This window comes from Mixophyes fleayi, chromosome 9 (genome assembly GCF_038048845.1).
Source record: "Mixophyes fleayi isolate aMixFle1 chromosome 9, aMixFle1.hap1, whole genome shotgun sequence".
NCBI classification, from domain to species: domain Eukaryota; kingdom Metazoa; phylum Chordata; class Amphibia; order Anura; family Limnodynastidae; genus Mixophyes; species Mixophyes fleayi.
The window spans coordinates 105559092-105579123 of NC_134410.1; the positions used below are offsets into that span (position 1 = coordinate 105559092).

Here is a 20032-nt window from a genome sequence, read left to right on the forward strand (position 1 = left end):
AAGTCTTATTGGCAGGAGAGAAAGGTGGTTACCTGAGATGAGGTAAGACGCAGGACAGACACAAACCTAAAAGGGCAAAAGAGTATTTTGATATGAGATTTGAGATGTATGAAGAGGTGCAGTTGTTTTTTTTTTCGAGGGAAGGATAAGTAACTGGATTGGAAATTGGATTCTTGCGGACACAGGGAGCCAGTGTAAATATCTGCAAAGTTAAGCAGCAGATGTGATACCAGGAGAGGGGAAGATGAGAAGTGAAGGGAATGCCAGATAGCAGGAAGTTGCAATAGTCAAGTTGGGGGCGATGATGAGCAACTGAAGAGTTTTGGCATCTGAAGAGAAGACCCCGTCTGCATTAGAATTCTGTTCAGCAAAACCAGTTTGTCTACCTTTGACATATGACCTGCACAGACCATTGGCTAGGTTTCCCTCCCAGTACAGTGGTCTTTTGTGATTAACATCCTTTAATTACAATCATACCCTGTACTGGCACTGCCCACCTTTTGGGGGGTGAACTGTTCACTAACAGACACACACCTTTTGTGGCTGCTGAGATGGGAACATCTTGGAACTTCTGCCTTTTCTCGCTATACATATATTATATACAGAAAAAAGAGATATAGATGGCGCTAGCAACAACGATGATATACATATTACAAAGGTGCAACGCAGCACGGTGGCTAAGTGGCTAGCACTTCTGCCTCACAGCACTAGGGTCATGAGTTCAATTCCCGACCATGACCTTATCTGTGTGGAGTTTGTATGTGCTCCCCGTGTTTGCGTGGGTTTCCTCCGGGTGCTCCGATTTCCTCCCACACTCCAAAAGCATACTAGTAGGTTAATTGGCTGCTATCAAATTGACCATAGCCTCTCTCTATGTCTGTCTGTCTGTGTATGTGTGTGTGTATGTGTATTAGGAAATTTAGACTGTAAGCTCCAATGGGGCAGGGACTGATGTGAGTGAGTTCTCTGTACAGCGCTGCGGAATTAGTGGCGCTATATAAATAAATGATGATGATGATGAAAGGTGTATTAAATATACACATTCATTTTTTAAAAACACTTCTCTCGTATACGAGCGGCAGCCGATTAGCAAGATACCAGATGGTTGGTCCGGAAGAGTTTTTTTTCTAAAATAAAGCAAAAACAAGGCGCCTCATAGTGTAATATTAAAGGTGTAATAGAACCTAAAGTGGAATAATATGCATACCAAAGAAGACTTGTCAATAGCCTTGTTAGATGGTGGATCCTTGCATTTATGAAGATGTTCCTCTGGATCTCACCAAACACATAGAAATAATGCAGAGAAAACCGGTAATAGTGTAGTATTTCAATACCTCCTCTGATACACCTCGTGGGGATAAATATGAAGCCAGTGATACAAAAAGCAGTCCTTCCACATAAAGTCACCACTCAGTGAGGCCAGAGGTGCAGTAGTACCATTGTACAAAACTTATAGAGGGAAAGAGAGCATCATATCATGTTTCCCAAGCACTCAGATAAAAAATATGCGTACCAGATTCAGAATAATCACCAGCATATCAATGAAACATCCTGAATATCTTCTTTAAATTCAAGATGCCTCCCCTTGAATAGTCACTTCCATAGACAGTGGTAGGAAGGAATAATAAATGAGAATATAGTGTAATATGTAATGCACAGATTGCACTCACAAAGTTGAAGTATATAAAATGCTTATCTGTGTGTCCAAGGACTTGTGTCCATAAGCAGCTCAACGCATTTCGTCTCCGTTCTCAAAGACTTCATCAGGAGCTCCTATACTTCAACTTTGTGAGTGCAATCTGTGCATTTTTTGTCCAATTGCTTCGTTCTGGAGAAATAAACCAAAATTGTCCTGACAAAATCCAGTGTATGTAATCTTTGCTCCTTGTTAGTTGGGTGTGGGCAGAGAGATGGACGTATGATCTCCGGATTTATATGAAACATGGAAACTACCTTTGGTAGGAAAGTAGAATTAGTTCATATCAAAATTCAGAAATTGCTTCTTACAGAACCTTAAGTGTGAGACACTTCTGATAAGCTCATGTAAAGGCTCAAATGGAATCGAAATTGACATCCAGGACATTTGATTCCAAGGTCCAAGATCCCAAGGTGCCACAAAAAATTTAATTTGAGGACTAATTCTATTTACTGCTTGGAAAAATTAGATCTTCCAAGGCTAATCTAGGGTCCAGAAACACACTAAGCACAGATACAATAACCTTTAGAGTGAGGAGGGCAAGGCCCTTGCTGAAGCCACCATGAAGAAAAATCAAGAATGTGCAGAATAGTAGCAGTAGGATCCTACAATGTGGACTTGCACCACAGAATGAATATCTACCCAGTCCTATAATACAAAGAGTTGAGTTTTGTTTTCTAGCTTGAAGAAAGACTAGTCAAAGACACCGTTGTACGTCAATTGTGATCACTCAATCTCTACATCATTAATGAGAGGACGTCCAGATTTTAATGCAGATCTGGACACCAGTGCGGTACATCTCATGTGTCTGAAACCAAGGTGATTCTTAGATCACTTCTTAAGCTATTGCAAAACATGGGTGACCAGCTTTGGTGTTCAGAGTTGTCACTGATCAACCAATTTAGGGAATTCCAGGCAGGGATTTCCATAACTTTTTTGTGCAATGACAGTTCCTCTGGATGGATCTTCTATCCTAATCTCCAGAATGTCTCTGTGCAGCTTTTTTTTTTCTCTGTATTCATGTAGGCAGACCCAGCTGAAGGTTCCTGATATTCCATCTTTCCCATTGGGAGCCAGAGAACATCTCCTCTTTTCTTGAGAGCAACTACGTGAAATTAGCACCTCGGATGATGGGTCCTTGCTTGGAGAATAGACTCCACCAGTTCCATATTATCTTGAGTGGCAAGTATAACCTCTGTTTTATTTGAAATTCTGCAACCCACAGAAATCATTGGCGTTTAAGCCGGGAGAGAGCAATTGTTCCTTACTCCTAAAACCACAGAAAGGTTGTCTAGAAGTACTGGCACCATACTGCCTAGAATACTAGTCTGCAGGCCAAGAGTGCCGTGCTTCCATGAAGCACTGTTGAGAGAAAGGGAAACCTTTTGTTCTTTGTTCACAAGATAAATAAGATTTTCCCCCAGTAATCTTTTGAATCACCGAATCAATTATATCCCCGAAGACAGTGGTTCCCAAACTTTCTGAGTTTGAGGCACCCTTAGGGTCACCATAGTTTTCCCAAGGCACCCCTATGCTAAAATAATTACTGGGTAGTCCTGTTTTTTAAATAGTTGGGTCAAAATAACGTAAGATATAATTAGGCCCCTTCACCATATCACTCTGTATTCCCTTCATGAAATCACTGTGTCCCCGTTCGCCATCTCACACTCTGTCCCCCCCCCCCCCCCTTTCGGCATCTCACTCTGGCACTCTGTGCTCCACGGCACCCCAGGGAGCCACGGTGCACACTTTGGGAACTGCTGCCCTAAGAGGAAAGTGCCTTCAAAAAGGAAGCATGACCAAATGATTCTTTGATTGTGGGCCATTCACAGCCAGAAAACTCTTAGTGACCACAGCTGAAACCATGTTTCTGGCATGAGTAATCGTATCTAGTGGAGCTTTACATAGGAAATCCCTTCTCTCATGACATCAATGCTTTTGAATAGCTAGTCTTTTAATTGTGTCTTGGACAGTTTCAGCCAATACTCTCGAGTGCCCTGGAAATAGAAACAACAGCCACACCAGACTTGAGCATGGTAACAGATAGAATATAAAGTTCCTTGAAAGAGCCTTCCATTTTCCGATCCATAGGAACTTTTAACAGCCCTGCATCCTCTATTGGAATAGTGGTTCTGGATGAAAGACTGGCTAGAACAGCATGAATTTTAGACACTGAATACCACCTTGTAGCCTCTTTAGCCTGAAAAGGATACATATGATGAAGTGCCTTGTGATTAGGTCGGTTCCCATTTCTCATTAATGAGGTGATTAATAACCCTGTGTACTTAGAACATTCTGCTTTTACACGTATGCCCTTCACAAAGCGAATCTTGGAGAGAGAACGGAACCAGTATATGAAGCCCCAAGATTCCATTAATGTTTTAGGTCATTCACAGCTTTAAGGTTAAATGTCCTGGGTTCTTCTTAGATGACCCTTTGATCAATAACAGAATGCAATGATCCACCTTTCTTCAGCCTTTTTAGGGGTGAGCTTAGATGCCATAATTTCAAAATAGTCTCATAACGGGCGTCAGTTGCTTAAGACAGGTGCCTGCCCTGACATCAGAGTGTGTCCATAGCAGGATAAATATTTCCACCAGTCTTCCTCCTGACAGGTGGAATGATAAACAGAGTCAGTGCTGCCAGTCCTCTGTGCGTCTCCCCATCCTTGAGGCAGAGTTCCACGATCCCCAGACAGCCCACGCTGCAGGGAACGGTCCGGTCCTGTCCCGTCCCGTCCCCGCTGAACTGTGCGACAGCAGCCTTCTGAGGAAAGCCAGAAACCGGAGGCAAGCCCTCTTGGAAAAGCCAATAAACAAAAAACTCAACACTACACTGCCCTGTCATACACATACCGAGACAGAAAGAAAAAGACACTGAGGAAGAGGAGGTGCTGTCTTATATAGGGGCCAGGTAGGGCAAACTTCTTCCTGTCTACACTAAGCTGATGAGGGTATTAACCCATTTTAAGGGCTGCCATGGAGTTGGGAAAGGAAGTTTACTTGCTGCCTACAGACATCTTGCGGACAGAAGCAGATTTGTGCCTTGTGCATGCAAATAGAGCCTAGTGTAGTAATTGGCAACATTATCATGAATATTGGCTCCACTCAGAAGACTGCTGTCTCCACTGGTAGAAAGCAAAGAGGCACTCCAGTAATGTAAATAGTTGGAGAGTACAAATGCATACTCTTGTTTCCATATTGTATTGCCAACATATTGCACAGTGGGTATTGGCTTGTTCTATTTACATGTTCAGGTTCGTGTAAATTAAGTTCTTGTTGGACGATATTTTGTGGAAAATCATTCAATCGAAATGTGCAATACTATATTTATGATCAATAAAAATAACTTTGCGGTTTAGATTTTTCTTGAAGAAACTCTTGTTAGGCATTTTAATCTAAACTGGGACACAGCCTAGTATATTCACACCATCCTGGCTACCGCACACTATCCGGGAAAAAAACAGATACAATTGAATATGTAAAGCATCATCCATTTAAAAGTCTGTGTTTATTCAACACAAAGTCACCCATTGTGAAGTGGTCAACTTATAAACACAAAAAAAGATTACAGACCAATGCATTTTATTTCCAATATTTAACCTCTATGTGGCTTTTATGGTTACTTTATTAAAATACAAGATATCTGGAAGGGAAAATAACCTAATATAAGTACAATTATTTTAAAATGTACAAAGTCCAAAAGCTGCATTTTCAATAAATTCTCTATTAAAAAAAACAAAAAAAAAAACAAAAAAAAAAAAAACAAAGCAGCCCTTGACAATGCTTTATTTTATCATGTATATATATGCTTTAAAACATATCTGATGAAGGGTGAATTACTTTTTTGCACACAACACAAGGCATTTACAATCAGTCCTGTAATAACTTTGCTGCTGAAACATTTCTTGTCCTACTGTAGGATAAAATAAAGTGGGGGGGGGGGGGGGGGCGCGAGAGCAGATCGAGTGGGTTATACATGTGGTTCTCTATGATTAATATGGTAAAGCAAAAGAAAACAGTTATAAACTTTGTATCATCAATTTTATGTTTTAAATATGTTTAAGTATTTTCATCTTAAGCGTTCCTGACAGTGGGGGGGGGGGGGGGGGCAGCCATTTAAAAAGCTGAACAAATATTTAGGAGACCGTAGCCCATCACATTCATACTCCATCCCAGTAACTTCACTGGATCCAAGTAAACGGATAGGCTACATTCTCTGGTATCTACCAACTTCCTCACTCTGACCTTACTTTGCGGGTACTAAAAACCCAGGCATATGGTGTAAAAAAATAAAAATATATATATTATTGCCAAAAAGCCTTAAAAGGCAGGAGCTTTATCTCAAAATGGGAGCGAATGGTAATACCGCTTTATTGGAGAAACCACTTGTAACATTTTGGCATACCTACAAATTCTGGAAGTAAAGATATCAGGCATTATTTAATAGGGGAGATGTATTTATACTAGACTTTCCAGACTGCGCATATAATTGGAACGTTTAAGCATTCGAAGGACACCCTAAGATTGAGTTATAGTTGTCAAACCATATTTTTATTTTGTAGCTTCTGGTCGCTCGAGATTAGCGAGTAAATTCATGTTACAAGTATCCAATTAGCAGCTCTATGAGTTAAAAATCCATATTTATTAAATGTGGGTCAGATTACCAACATTTCATCACTTTGTTAAACCTGTGAAAAAGACAAAGACCTGAATCTTTGCTAGCCCCACTTTTAAAAAAAAAATATTGTAATTCCTAAACACTAGTGCTACAACTTAAAAAAAAAAATGCCAGAGTGAGCAATCCATGTATACAGAAGGGCGCAGCCAGATGAAAATAGGTCCTAAAGCCTATACACTGTTCATATAGCCAATATTGGAAATATTGTTGAATACATGTTTAAAAATATTTTGGAGACTACTATCTTGAGTGCTCAGAGATGATTCCTTCTCAGCTCAAAGTATGTAGCCACACAAAGCAGATTGAGAGGTAAATAGAAGATGAATACTTTAACTCTGTTAAGAATAGTAAATAAATATCTTTAAATATTTAAAGCTCATTTACTGTATGGGAATTTATACATGTGCATTGTGAACAATTGCCAATGATTAACACCAGGAGAAGCCCATCAAGCAAGGAATTAATATTCTTAAAAGCAAAATATATAACAAAAAAAAAAAAAAAACACCTTTAGTGGCAGAAATTATGACAATACCCAGCTAAAAAGAAAAAAAAAAATACGACATTTTATGCTTAAACATTCTGGCAACAATTAATTCAGTTTTTATGGATTCTGCCAAGCGTTATAGCCTACAGTACCAGTATTTTGTCCTAAACAACCTCCCACCCCTTGTTGTTTAATCTGTCCCCTACCCCACATCTAGAAGGAGAGAATAGGGGAAAACAAACAAACAAAAAAAACAAGAAAAAAAAACAAAAAAAAAAAAAAAACACCTTTGTTGCAGTAATCATTGTAGTACTCATAGTAATCATTTCATATGCCTCTTAGAGAACAAGTATAGAAATATAAACAATATAGGTTTGATAATTTAAAAGAATAAAGGCAAGATGCAGCATTTCAGCAGCAAAGTGCTTAAAACAAACAAAAAAAATAAAAATTCCAGCACAATACAAAAAAAAACAAAAAAAGTGGGGAGACTTCAGAGGAAGTACGGTGTGGTGGTCCTGGGTGGAATAACCCGCTCTGAATCTGGGACAGCACGAAATAGTTTTGGCTCTCGAGTGTTCACATCCTTGAAAACCATAATGGAGGCGATATTGCCGCAGCGGTAGCAGTAGTTTGGAGCAGACCAGACGGTTACAAGCTTTTCATCAAACATAAACTTGTAGCCCTCATGTACTAGCTGGTGAGCTCGGCAAATCAGCTTCAGGTTGTTTATGTGCACAAACTGCAGGGGAGAAGCAACAAAAAAAAAAAAAAAAAAAAAAAGCATAAACTTTAAAAAAGGAAATTAATTTGTTAATTATACATACATATACACAATTATAAAATATGATTGCTAGTCAGCATACAAGGGCGACCACCAAGGCTGTATTTCCCATATAGGACACCTGCACAGAGCAGTAGTGTACGGGGGCCAGTATATATGCTCTGCTTTTAGGCTTAGGCAGCACCAACTAAGTACTGATGCAATATCTACATTATACATTTAAACTGTAAAAATAAATTGGATTAGAGGTTAAAACCCTTAAACAATACATTCAAACAGCATGTATCCCATATTTAGTTTAATGGGACAACTGAATGCAAATATCAGACTTCATTCATCAATCAATACCTTACAGCATTGAAATAACTATTGAGTTAAAGAAACATGACCCATGGTTACCAAACAGACACTTTTGGACAACATGAACGCCTGTGTATTTAGGAGCTAAGTATATTAACCTGATATAACGGATGTGTCCCTGCATAGTCAAACCAGTCAGACATTGCTTGGGAAGGTGGTGCCCCCGTCTTACATCATATATATTACTACATGCTGTAGACTGGTTCATTCACACTAAGGAGCAAGGCCAACATTGCAATCAACTGACAAGCTCTGCCTTGCCGTTTAATTTAATAGTAATAATGCCCGTGCATTATTACCATTAAATTAAGAACAACGCGGCTAATTGAATCTACCCCATTGTCTGCTGACCAGTTTCCAGATTAGCACACTGAAGCCTGAACGATCAGGTCATCAGAGCACAGATAGTAAGACTTGCCTCGTTTGTGACCTTGGCTCCAAACAGCCAGCCTGCCCCTCGAGGGCTTATAGCCCAAGTGTCCACATCTTCTGGGTCTGACCACACCAAGTCACAGAAGGCTCCTTTGTGAGGGATTTCTTGATTGCGTTCAATGGTCCGGATCTGATCCAGGGTCTTTATGTCGGGAGACAAGCCACCATGTACACAGAGAATTTGTTCATCTATCAACTGCAGAGACAGAACAAGGAGTGCATAAAGAAACATATGGCGATGAACCAAAAAAGTAAAAAAGTCCACAAGCTAAACCTAAATTGGGAATCCTTGCTAATAAAACAATTGTAGAATAAAACAAAATATGTACTTTCTAATGATTGCTGCCAGTCATAACTGCAGATGAAAGATCAATTTCCAAACTGGCCACACTACCTTCCAAGAGAGACATAGCACTGTGAGTATAACTGGCAATTAGCATTACACTGCTGCGAGGAGGGGTGGAGTGTACCCCTCTCCTGTCTGGAGATGAGGCAAACTGTCAAAGCCATCTATGGTTGTTATTGGCAACCAGTACCAACAATAAAAGTGCAGTCAGTGCTTAATATCTATAGGAGTAAGGTAGGCAATTACATTTCTATTAGTGGAGGTTTATTTATTTAGCTGTTGCTAAAACTGTACAAATCCTTTGACACAGTAAAAGCTATAAGGAACATGTACAGAGTTCTTCATGGGTTGTGCTGGATTACCCTTTAGGTGAAGTGGTGTAAATTGAAAAGAGTTGGTAAAGGGACATCTGAAGGGTGTGCAGTCAATAACATAGGTTATGCTTCTGTAATAAGCGGCAATAATAACTTATCGACACAAACTGTGAAGGCGTTTTACTAGTACAGGACACTGCGCCTTCAGCAATGGAACAAAAATATAGGAAAAGGTGAAAAAGCAGTTACTTACAGCTGCTACTGTCAGCATATCAAACACCTTGGTACAGTACCGCCATGCATTGGCATTTCCATATTTTGTTTGGCACTCGTCTTGAGAAAAAAAAACAAAAAACATTTATTTGCGTGTGATGTCTTGTTACAGATTAAAGTGACTTTTTTTTAAAGCAATAACTACAAACAAAAACATATGCATGGTCTTCATGTACATTTATAAATTGTAGCAGCTGTTATGCAATTTTGGCAAACCCAGACATACAAAGACATCGAGTGTTTCTTATACAGTTACTAGGAGGAGCTCTGCTAAATAATTTAGCAAGGAGAGGGAATGTCCGGGGCAGTTTGGGTGAAAAATGAGGGTCATTCTTAAATGTCTTCATTTATGCATGTTGCTCTCCAAGTTACAGAAAAACTCATTATCCAGAAAACTCCCGTTCTAAAAGTTTCAGAAAAATATATATACACTTGGAAATTAAATAACTGAAGCAGTTACTTAAATTAAAAAAAATAATTTTAATTCAAATAAAACACACTAAAAAAAAATCTATAAAAAAAAATAAAATATAAACATTAAGCTAGGAATTTTGCTTTTTTGCACTCATTACAGTACAATGCTCTACAGTTTATTATAAAAAATATTTTTACAGAGAGCCCTTTACACCCTAGGGCAAAAACCAAGCAAAGTTTATACTGAAAACACAATTCTTATTTTGTATTATTCAAGCGAATGACAGACTGTCAATTGTGCAGTTTAATACAACATAGCCACAACTCCACTAAAGAAAAAAAAAAATATAACAAAAATGCTGGTGTGCCACACAGCCATTTCTAATATCAGTTTACATAAACTAAATGGAACTTACCATAGAATCCATATACTTGTGTGATTTGTCTACTTTCGTGATTGCCTCTCAGCAGTGTAATACGGTCTGGCCACTTGGCTTTCAAAGCAAGGAGGTAAGTGAATGTCTCCAGGCTGTAATACCCTCTGTCTACAAAGTCTCCCTGAAAAAGAAGAATTAACAAGATGGAATTCATTTAAAACACACCGACTTATTTCATCTTTAGTAGGTAAATAAAAAAAAAGTGGGTGAAACGATTTAGAGAGCTAACCACTCATCATATTTCCATTTCCTTGAAGCCCAATAATATGGCCATCAATATCGCCTCCAATAATGATATATTGCCCTAACTGAAAGCCCTCACATTTAATTAGCACTCAAAGAGCGACCCTATGTAAAATATACAGCCACAAGTGTAACGTATCTTAAAAACAGATACAAAACCAACTCTGCAAAGCCAGTCATATCCTTCATTTAAGAGAGTTTTGAAAGGTTTATATTTTAGTGTGCATTGTACAAGGTATAGATTTAACAGCTGAAGTCTGCAATTCTTCCCCAACTCTGCTACAGTTCACATAAAATTGTAACCACAGCAACACCATGTGTTTCTTTCTCCTTCAGCACCGAGAACCATGAGGTTGTAAGTGGTGAACAGTATACCCCAAAAATAAACATTGCCACTTACCATAAATATATAGTTTGTGTCAGGCACTTGTCCTCCAGTCCTGAAGAGTTCACACAGATCATAAAACTGAAAGGCAAATTATCATTTACTGGGGTCTGCAAATATGCAAATCATAATAAAATAAATAAAGTAACACCAATTGCAGACATGTGTATATTAATTGCACGTGGTACAAATTGGCTATATTTCAATTTGGTTTTCAAGTATACTAATTTGTTAAAGAATCTGTTTATTACAGTACGAACATGGGTGTGAATATATGAATCACGTGACATCAAGGTTGGTAATCATTGATATAAAGCATGAGCTCTGATGAAAAGTGCAGTCATTTACCTGTCCGTGTATATCTCCACAAACAGTGACTGGCGTAGACACCGGCTGGACATTTGATTCTTCCAGGAGCAGATCACACACATAATCACATAAACGCTTTAAAGAAAAGAGAGGGAAGGAGGAAGGAAAGTTTATAATTATTTTTTTCCATATACAAGTATTTTATATGAAATATTACAAGCTTAAATATGAATGCATAAAAAGAAGTGCCAGAAATCTGGTTTACTTTATCCCATTTCAGTTTGCCTTTCTTTAAACCCTGACCACATGTAAAAATTGTGGTTTAACCTACAATCTGAGGTCTGAAAGATCAGTTCTGCTGCCGAGTAAAGTACTCACACAACAACATTTTCAACTGCTACATTTATTAGCATTTAAAAGCTGCAACTAAAATCTTGATATACACACACACACATATATAGATATTAATGAAACACACCTTTGATACCAATAGTATAACCAAATGGTTCCCAAGTGCATGTAACAGCCAGTCCTGCTAAGCTTGAAACTATGGAAATGTTGTACAACATACAACAAATTAGTGTAAAAGTTTCCAAACACTGCAACAGCAACATCAACATTAATGATGTATTTGTACAGATCGCTGGATACCGTCAAAGTTCTCAACGTGGCAAGCCCTGGAAAACTGACCGTTACAGAATAAAGCATAACGGTGTAGGAACCCTGTGGTGATGCTTTATGTGTTTATTTAAAAAAGGTATACATTGACTTTAAGATGGGCAAATTTTATGCTAAACTATCGATTTATTTGGAGCAAACAAATTGCAAAAGTAATAAATATAATTTATATTATATATTTTTTAATTTATGTATAAGGTTCTATGCTACTTATCTTTTGTAAAGTCCCCCATACCTCTCCCCCTTTTGGCAGGGATAAAGTTTGAGCACTGAACTGTAAATTATTTACAAGGTTACTGGGAATGTTCTATTTATTCTCTGTTCAGCTCAAACCCGCTTTCTGACACTAGGGGGTATATTTACTAAACTGCGGATTTGAAAAAGTGGAGATGTTGCCTATAGCAACCAATTAGATTCTGTCATTTTGTAGAATGTGCTATAATTTAGTACAGTTTAGTAAATATACCTCTAGGTCACATTGAAATCCCAAGTATTAATTGCAGTGTAGTCACCTCTTAATCAAAGACACAAAACGCCACCCTTCAACAAGAAGCAATGCTTGTCCCCAATCGCTCACCAGGACCACACACCAAGTAAAATTTCCACTTCATTGTCTCAATAGATATTGCTTGGTCCCTTCCATGCAGTACAAAATGCTCTTTTAAACTGCCCACTTAAATACCGTAGTTAATTGTGGTGAATTACTTAATGGATGATTATCCACTTGAAGACAGCAGGGTTTTCACCCCTTTATTACCAAACCAAATCTTTAAACTAAACAGGGCATCCTAAGTCCGCACAAGCAAATTTTATTATTTCTCAGGATATATAGAGCTTTCCTTTAGTAGAAAATTAGAATATTTAGGTTATGGCCATTATACAGGGAACAAAATTAAAAAACACACAAACATCCCAACACACTTTCTATACTGTCACATAACTACAAAAATCCCATATACACTATATGGACAACAGTATTTGGCCACACCTTTTAATTATTGAATTGAAGTGCTTCAATCAGACCCATTGCCAGAGGTGTATAAAACTAAGCACCTAGCCGCAGTCTCCATTTGCAAACATTTGTGATAAAAATGGGTCGTTCTGAAGAGCTCAGTGACTTCAAGCGTGGACTGTGATAGGATGCCACCTTTGTAATAAGAGAGTTCGTGAAATTATATCCCTGCTGGATATTCCATGGTAAACTGTAAGTGATATTATTAGAAAATGGAAGCGTTTAGGAACAGCTCAGCTACGAAGTGGGAAAACAAAGTAAAATCACAGAGCAGGGTCAACTACTGTTAATACGCACGCATGGTGCATAAAAGTCACCAACACTCTGCTGATTACAAAGCTGAAGAGATCCGAACTTCCACTGGCATTAATGTCAGCACAAAAACTGTGCGGTGGGAGCTTAATGGAATGGGTTTCCATGACAGAGCAGCTTCATGCAAGCCTCACATCACCAAGACCAATGCCAAGTGTCGGATAGAGTGGTGTAAAGCACATCGACACTGGACTGTGGACCAATGAAAATGTGTTCTTTGGAGTGTCGAATCACGCTTCTCTGTTTGGCAGTCAGATGGGCGAGTCTGGGTTTGGAGGATGCCGGACTGCATTATGCCAACTGGACTGCATTATGCCAACTGTGAACTTTGGTGGAGGAGGGATAATGGTATGGGGCTGTTTTTCAGGGTTTGGCCCCTTATCTCCAGTGAAGGGCAATCTTAATACTTCAGCATACCAAGTCATTTTGGATAATGCTATGCTCCCAACTTTGTAGCCACAGTTTGGGGAAGGCCCTTTTCTATGCCAACATGTCTGTGCCCCAATGCACAAAGCAAGAACTACAAAGACATGGTTTGAGGAGTTTGGTGTGGAAGAACTTGACTGTTGACTGACCTCAACCCCATCGGAAACCTTTGGAATGAACTGCAATGGAGATAGTGACTCAGGCCTTCTCCTCCAACATCAGTGCCTGACCTCATGAATGTTCTACAGAAGGAATGGTCACAAATTCCCACAGAAACACTCCCAACATCTTGTGGAAAGCCTTCCAAGAAAAGTGGAAGCTAAATATGAAGTTGGTCCCCCTTTTGCAGAGATAATAAAGTATATGTATTTGAATACGTCATTACAGTCCCAGTTGGTGTAATGGTCATGTGTCTGAATACTTTTGTCCATACAGTGTATGTGGCTCAACATCTACACCAGGCCTGTCCAACCTGCGGCCCTCCAGATGTTGTGAAACTACAAGTCCCAGCATGCCCTTCCATCTATCAACAGGTTGTCTACTGGCAAAGCATGCGGGGGCTTGTAGTTTCACAACATCTGGAGGGCCGCAGGTTGGACAGGCCTGATCTACACCTTCCCTCCGGTACAGGAACAACAAATGTGTGTACTTTTTACAAAAAAACGGTAGTTCGAGCAACAAACCACAAAGATGTATGTTTTAGCTTAATTTTTTGTCCCGCTGTATGATACACCAGCTCTACACATCATACACAAATTCTTAGTTTGGCAAAAAGGAATCTAAGAGGAGGTTAAGACAATTAAGGGCTGGAGGAACCTGGATTTTTGGGGTGCCTTTTTTTCTGTGACTAACATTTTTGCAAGAGTAGGTGACTCATGCAAATATTTTTACTCCATCAGTATTATATGACAATTGCTAATATTGCATTGATCCTGTTATAATATTAGTCCAAATGGGATAAAACTATCAATGTTACTTCATGTCATACTAAATTGTAAACCATTAAAATCTGCACCCCTTGAAGTCTGCCTGTGCTGCTACTTCAGTAAATGGCTGAGTATCTCGTCCTACAAATCATGGTAACTCGTTTGTGAGGGGACACTTGTATGGAAAGTTTGAAAATTCAAAAATCAGGAGTGGCCAAAGGATGTTTAGTGGCCTGCACATATGTTTGCCAAGTCCCAGTAGCTCACCCCATAAGTTTGCTCGAAAGAACCCCCCCACAAAAAAAAACAAAAAACCAACAACTTCTGGTGCTGACCAATGAATAGTCAATGCTACCTGGTGTACGAGAGGGACTGAGCAGGCAGCAAATGATTCTTTATCAGAATTCCTGGTCCGGTCACTGCCTGCACAAGGAATTCCATTCTGCCTTGATACAGAGGGGCTTTCCCGTATAGGTGATCTGCCCCTGTATCCACAAACACCAGACTGCCAAGTTCCAAGTTATATTACCACTTCTAGTGTCAGAATGCATGCTTTCATGGACTGTTCTAACTTATACATGGCTAAATTCAGACCCACTTAGGACCAATCCTAAGTACATCACATTTGCATAATACCTTTAAACAAACAGAGCATTTTCAAGTAATACAAAAATGTACACCATTTCATTGCCAAGAGTGACCATCTGATTAACTCCTAGATCGCTGGTGTCATAGCAGACATCTATACAAACCATACAATCTATGTGGCACCTATTCAGTGTATAGTTCCTAAACACCTGCAGCCATAATATATCAAGTAATACCCCATTCATACTGCACCAAAAACCTGGGTTTTTGCAGAGGCACGCTGAAAAACCCGGGTCTTGGTGCAGTATGAATAGTCCAACCACAAAATCCCGGGTCTAAAATCCCGGGACTTAGACCCGGGATTTTGCGAGGGGTAATTCCCGGGTTGGACCCCGTTAGCCTGCAGTATGAATGGTGCAACCCGTGTATCACCTGGGTCTCACCATTCATACTGTAAAAAAAATAATAATTTTTAATTACTAAAAAATACAAAACAAATGTTTACTTAACTTATTTTCAGCCAGCGGTGTCTCCGGTGCGTTGCCGGCTGTCAGGGGGACCTCTGGGTACTAAAATGACGTCATTTCTAGTCCATTAGAAATGACGTCATTTTAGTACCCAGAGGTCCCCCTGACAGCCGGCAACGCACCGGAGACACCGCTGGCTGACAATAAGTTAAGTAAACATTTGTTTTGTATTTTTTAGTAATTAAAATCTTTTTTTTCACTTTTTTTTTTCTAAAACCCGGGTCAGGCAGGTGCAGTATGAACCCGCCCGACCTGGGAATCTTCTTATCTATACTGCCCTGTGCCCCGGCAATATCCCGGGTTAACAACCCGGGATATTGCCGGGGCGGCAGTATGAAAGTGGTATAATGGGTATTTGACCAAATATATGAAAAATAACCAAATTAAGTGCTGAATTTGGGCCTCCCCAACAACTATTTACTTAAATATTTACAGCCAAGACATGAGTTGCCTGTGCACTTTAAAAACACTGTATAAACAAGTTGAGTACACAGCATTTGGCATCCTTACACAAGGAATGGCAGGGCTAAGGTCCAGACTACATAGTCTCATTTCAGCCAATCTTCAGCTCCAAACAGATGGTACCTCCTGCAGCTAATAAACAAATATTCTATCTTCTTGCACATCAGGCATATTTAGGATGGTCATGCTCAATTATAACAGTCTTTGGAGCTAGGTAGTTATGCCAGAGACCATGGTCTCCCCTCCACTAATGTGTGCCATTAGCCCCAGCTCAAAAATATGCTGCATCATGTACAGGCTCACAATGCATTTACTCTGCTTTTGTGGACCAATGTTGTGACAAGTTAAAGCCCACACAGGCATGCAAAATCAGCGCAATTAGATGCAGGACACATGTTGCAAATCTTAAATTTACCCATAGTGAAGAAATAGACAAAATCAAATATCTTCACTTAACTTTCTCAAACATGACATTTAGCAACACTTTTTACAACTGTAGATACATTTTGACAAAGTTGGAAGGGGCACAATACTTGGTAAAGTAGCAAGAAACTTCTTTTCAAGTAAATTGCACCATAGCATAACACTATGTACACTCAAAATCCCCTAGCACTTTCACATTTAACTTACTGTCAAAGCAGTGCAAGATATGATCCCTATGTTTAACATATACAGTATAATTTTCCTTTAAACAATCATTATCAAGAGAGAATGCCAATGGTAAAATTTGATTAGCAACAGGAGCTATATACAGCAATCAGCATCTTTGACAATGCAGTAAGAATGGGCTGTAGTGAAACCACCAATGTAATATATTTTTTTAGATCTCACCAATCCTAAAGAAACCATCTTTCTAACCAGCCTCTCACTCAAACTATCACCCTATTTCTCTCCATCCCTTTACCTCCAAACTATTTGAGCGAAATGCCTGTCTAACTTTCACTCCTCTCACTTCATTGTTGACTCTGCAATCAATGTTCTGTCCCCAACATTCCAATGAAACTGCTCTCAAAGTAATCCATGATCTATTTTTACAGCAAAGTTTAAAAAGTAAATTTATCAAGCTGCGGGTTTAAAAAAAGTGGAGATGTTGCCTATAGCAACCAATCAGATTTTAGTTATCATTTATTTAATACATTCTACAAAATGATAGCCAATAACTTATTGGATGCTATAGGCAACATCTCCATTTTTTTTTTTAAATCCACAACTTGATATATTTACCCCCACCCCCAGTCATTTCTCAAACTTCTCTGCTACATTTGACACTTCATTATCCTCTTCTCCTATACATCCTTCACTCAATTGGCCTTCATGACAGTTCTTTCCTGGTTCACATCCTACCTATAGAACAGCTCCTTTAGCCTTTCTACCTCTGGCACATACTCCCCTCCACTCCCATTATCTGTTGGGGTCTGTTCTTAGCCCTTTACTTTTTTTTTTTTTTTTAAATTGTACACCTCTTCTCTTGGAACACTAATTAGCTCATTCGGCCTCCAGTAGCACCTCTACGCCGACGATACCCAAATCTGTATCTCTTCCCCTTACCTCTCTCCTTCTGTACTCTCGTGTAACCAACTGTATTTCTGCTACCTCCATATGGATATCCCAACGCTACCTAAAGCTCAACATATCCAAAACGGAGGTCATTATCTTCCCTTCTTCCAGAATCACCACCTGCCCTCAAATCTCCCTCACTGTCAATTACACCAATCTTCTCAGTCTCCCAAGCCCGCTACCTTAGGTGTCATACTTGACTCCACCCTCTGCTTTATTCCTCACATCCAGAATCTCTTCAGTCCTGCCGATTCCACCTTAAAAAGAATACACCCTTTTCTTACTCAACATGCTACCTTAACTCTTCTCCATTCTTTTATCTTCCATCTTGGCTACTGCAACCTCCTGCTATCTGGCATTCCCTACACCCATATATCCAAACTAATCCATCCTAAATGCTGCTGCAAGACTGAGTTTTCCCCTCTGCAAATTCCTAAACTGGCTCTGTTTACTCCAAAAATCCAATTCAAATTACTAACCCTTACCTACAAACCCCTCAACACCAGCCCATCATAGAGCACAAATTTCATATCAAAATACTCTCCCTCCTACCCTCTTAGCTCTACCTCTGACTTGTGCTTTGTCTCGTCACTGGTAACCACCACCTACAAGACTTCTCCTGTGCTGCTTCCCACTTATAGAATTCCCTACCATGCCAAATTAGGCTTTCCCACAGTCATCAAATCTTGAGACGTTCTCTAAAAAACATATTTTATTTTTTTTTTGTTTTTTTAGAGCTTACCCTATCTCCGATAATACTATTCACACTAATACACACTCACAGCTGTCCCAATCTCCAGCCTATGCCACACTCACTCCTCTTACTTCAGCTGTGCTCTCTTCCACTTAGAATGAAAGCTCTCTAATGAGCAGGGTCTTCCATACCCTTTGTTTTCAGGGCTGCATTTATTTTGTATGCCATGTATATCCCTGTTTTATGTATGACCTTGTTTTCTCTACTGTATGGTGCTGTGGAGCACTGTGGCACTTTACAAATAATATGCATGAGATTTATAAAAAAAAAAAAAAAAAAAAAAGGATGCAGACCCTGAAGAATATAATCTTTACCCAAATGGAACATGGAGCAAAATACAGTATTAGTCTCAAATATGAATGATTATGTTTCAGTGTATTGTGCATTGCAACACAGTACACTTGAATGCAATGTATTATTTTTTGTACCTTTATACAATATAAAGATACCTTTTCAATAGAAAATAAGACTACTAGAGTTAAAAGCAAATTCAGAATACAACAATTAGTGCAGTGTCATACAAGCCTATGTTGAAATCCAGTTTTAAAGGAGAAACTTTGGCTTCTTTGCATTAGTCTGTATTAATTAAGTCTTATAAGTCTCCTCTGATGTTTAATCAGAGTTGTTTCTAGCCAAATACTGCTCACTTGAAATAAACAGACAATCACACAAGAAATACTGTAGATGCGATTACTAGGAACTGTATACAGTATTTCAATAGAAATAATACATTGTCCACTCAAGGTGAATGTAAACCAGTATCATGACAAACTGAGGGAACAAACCGCTGAACTCACTACACTGTTAGAAAGTTTTCTGCAGTAAAAAAAATAAATCTTGTTTGTGTGGCTTTTTTTGTTTTATTTTAAGATCCAGCAATAACACTAAGAGAAAATCACTAGTGCAATAGAGACCAAAGAACAGATGATATATTTCTTACAATGGGTGCAAAGGAAATAAGGGGGGTTGTTTATAGAAACCAGACCATTTTCACTTTAGAAAAAGCACTGAATGCTCTCCAGAATATTTGAATGTATGAAACTCTTTCGCTTCCCATGTTTATGTGGCCTAGAAGTATAGTATTTATGAATACCAAAAAGCACTGTAAATGAGCAAATGAAAATTTGATTTGTTACCATCTACCCACAATGATACATTCTTTCTGGGAGACCTCCTATATATGATGGATCTTGTGATTATACAACATGACATACACATGATCTGATCATCTGCGTGGAGTAAGTAGAGGTGACTGGAGAAAGATCGATCTCCAGTCATTAGAGGCACGCTGTACGGGTGTAGTACCGTACATAAGGACGGGTCCTCACTATATCTAATCTACTGACAACGACGTAACGCAGAGTGACCCGTTCCCGGTAACACCGGATCCCACCGCCGCCCTCTCACCTTCAGGTCGTTCTCGGGTAAATACTTGCACTGCCTCGCGATTTCCACGTACTTATCCAAGTCCAGCGGCGCCATCTTGCGTAGGGTAGCGACTGTTAGGGCGGGAGGCACCGGGAGACCGTCACTTCCGGCCCGGAGCACCCTCCTCACTTCCTGGAGCTAAATGAGACGGAAAGGGGAGGGAATGCGGAAGCGCTTTTTTTTTTTTTTTTTTTTTTTTTTT

The 20032-nt window shown here is 39.2% G+C and overlaps 1 protein-coding gene across 1 annotated transcript; it reads right to left on the bottom strand.

Moving 5' to 3' along the window:
- Positions 1-5467: 5467 nt before the first annotated feature.
- PPP6C (protein phosphatase 6 catalytic subunit) lies at positions 5468-19973 on the bottom strand. The gene is made up of 7 exons (XM_075184796.1): positions 19810-19973; positions 11200-11295; positions 10867-10932; positions 10203-10344; positions 9353-9432; positions 8426-8635; positions 5468-7605 (listed from the first exon to the last, which is right to left on the bottom strand). The coding sequence occupies exons 1-7, from the start codon at positions 19882-19884 to the stop codon at positions 7357-7359; spliced, it is 918 nt and encodes a 305-aa protein (XP_075040897.1). The 5' UTR covers positions 19885-19973; the 3' UTR covers positions 5468-7356.
- Between the last annotated feature and the right edge of the window lie 59 nt (positions 19974-20032).

What these genes read in the sequence shown, in the direction of transcription:
- PPP6C (XM_075184796.1), bottom strand. Translation starts at nt 19,884, where the DNA reads ATGGCGCCGCTGGACTTGGATAAGTACGTGGAAATCGCGAGGCAGTGC. An exon ending in GTGGAGATATACACGGACAG is followed by an intron (nt 10,933 to 11,199) that starts GTAAATGACTGC and finishes TTTGCCTTTCAG; the next exon opens with TTTTATGATCTGTGTGAACT. An exon ending in ACACAAACTATATATTTATG is followed by an intron (nt 10,345 to 10,866) that starts GTAAGTGGCAAT and finishes CTTCTTTTTCAG; the next exon opens with GGAGACTTTGTAGACAGAGG.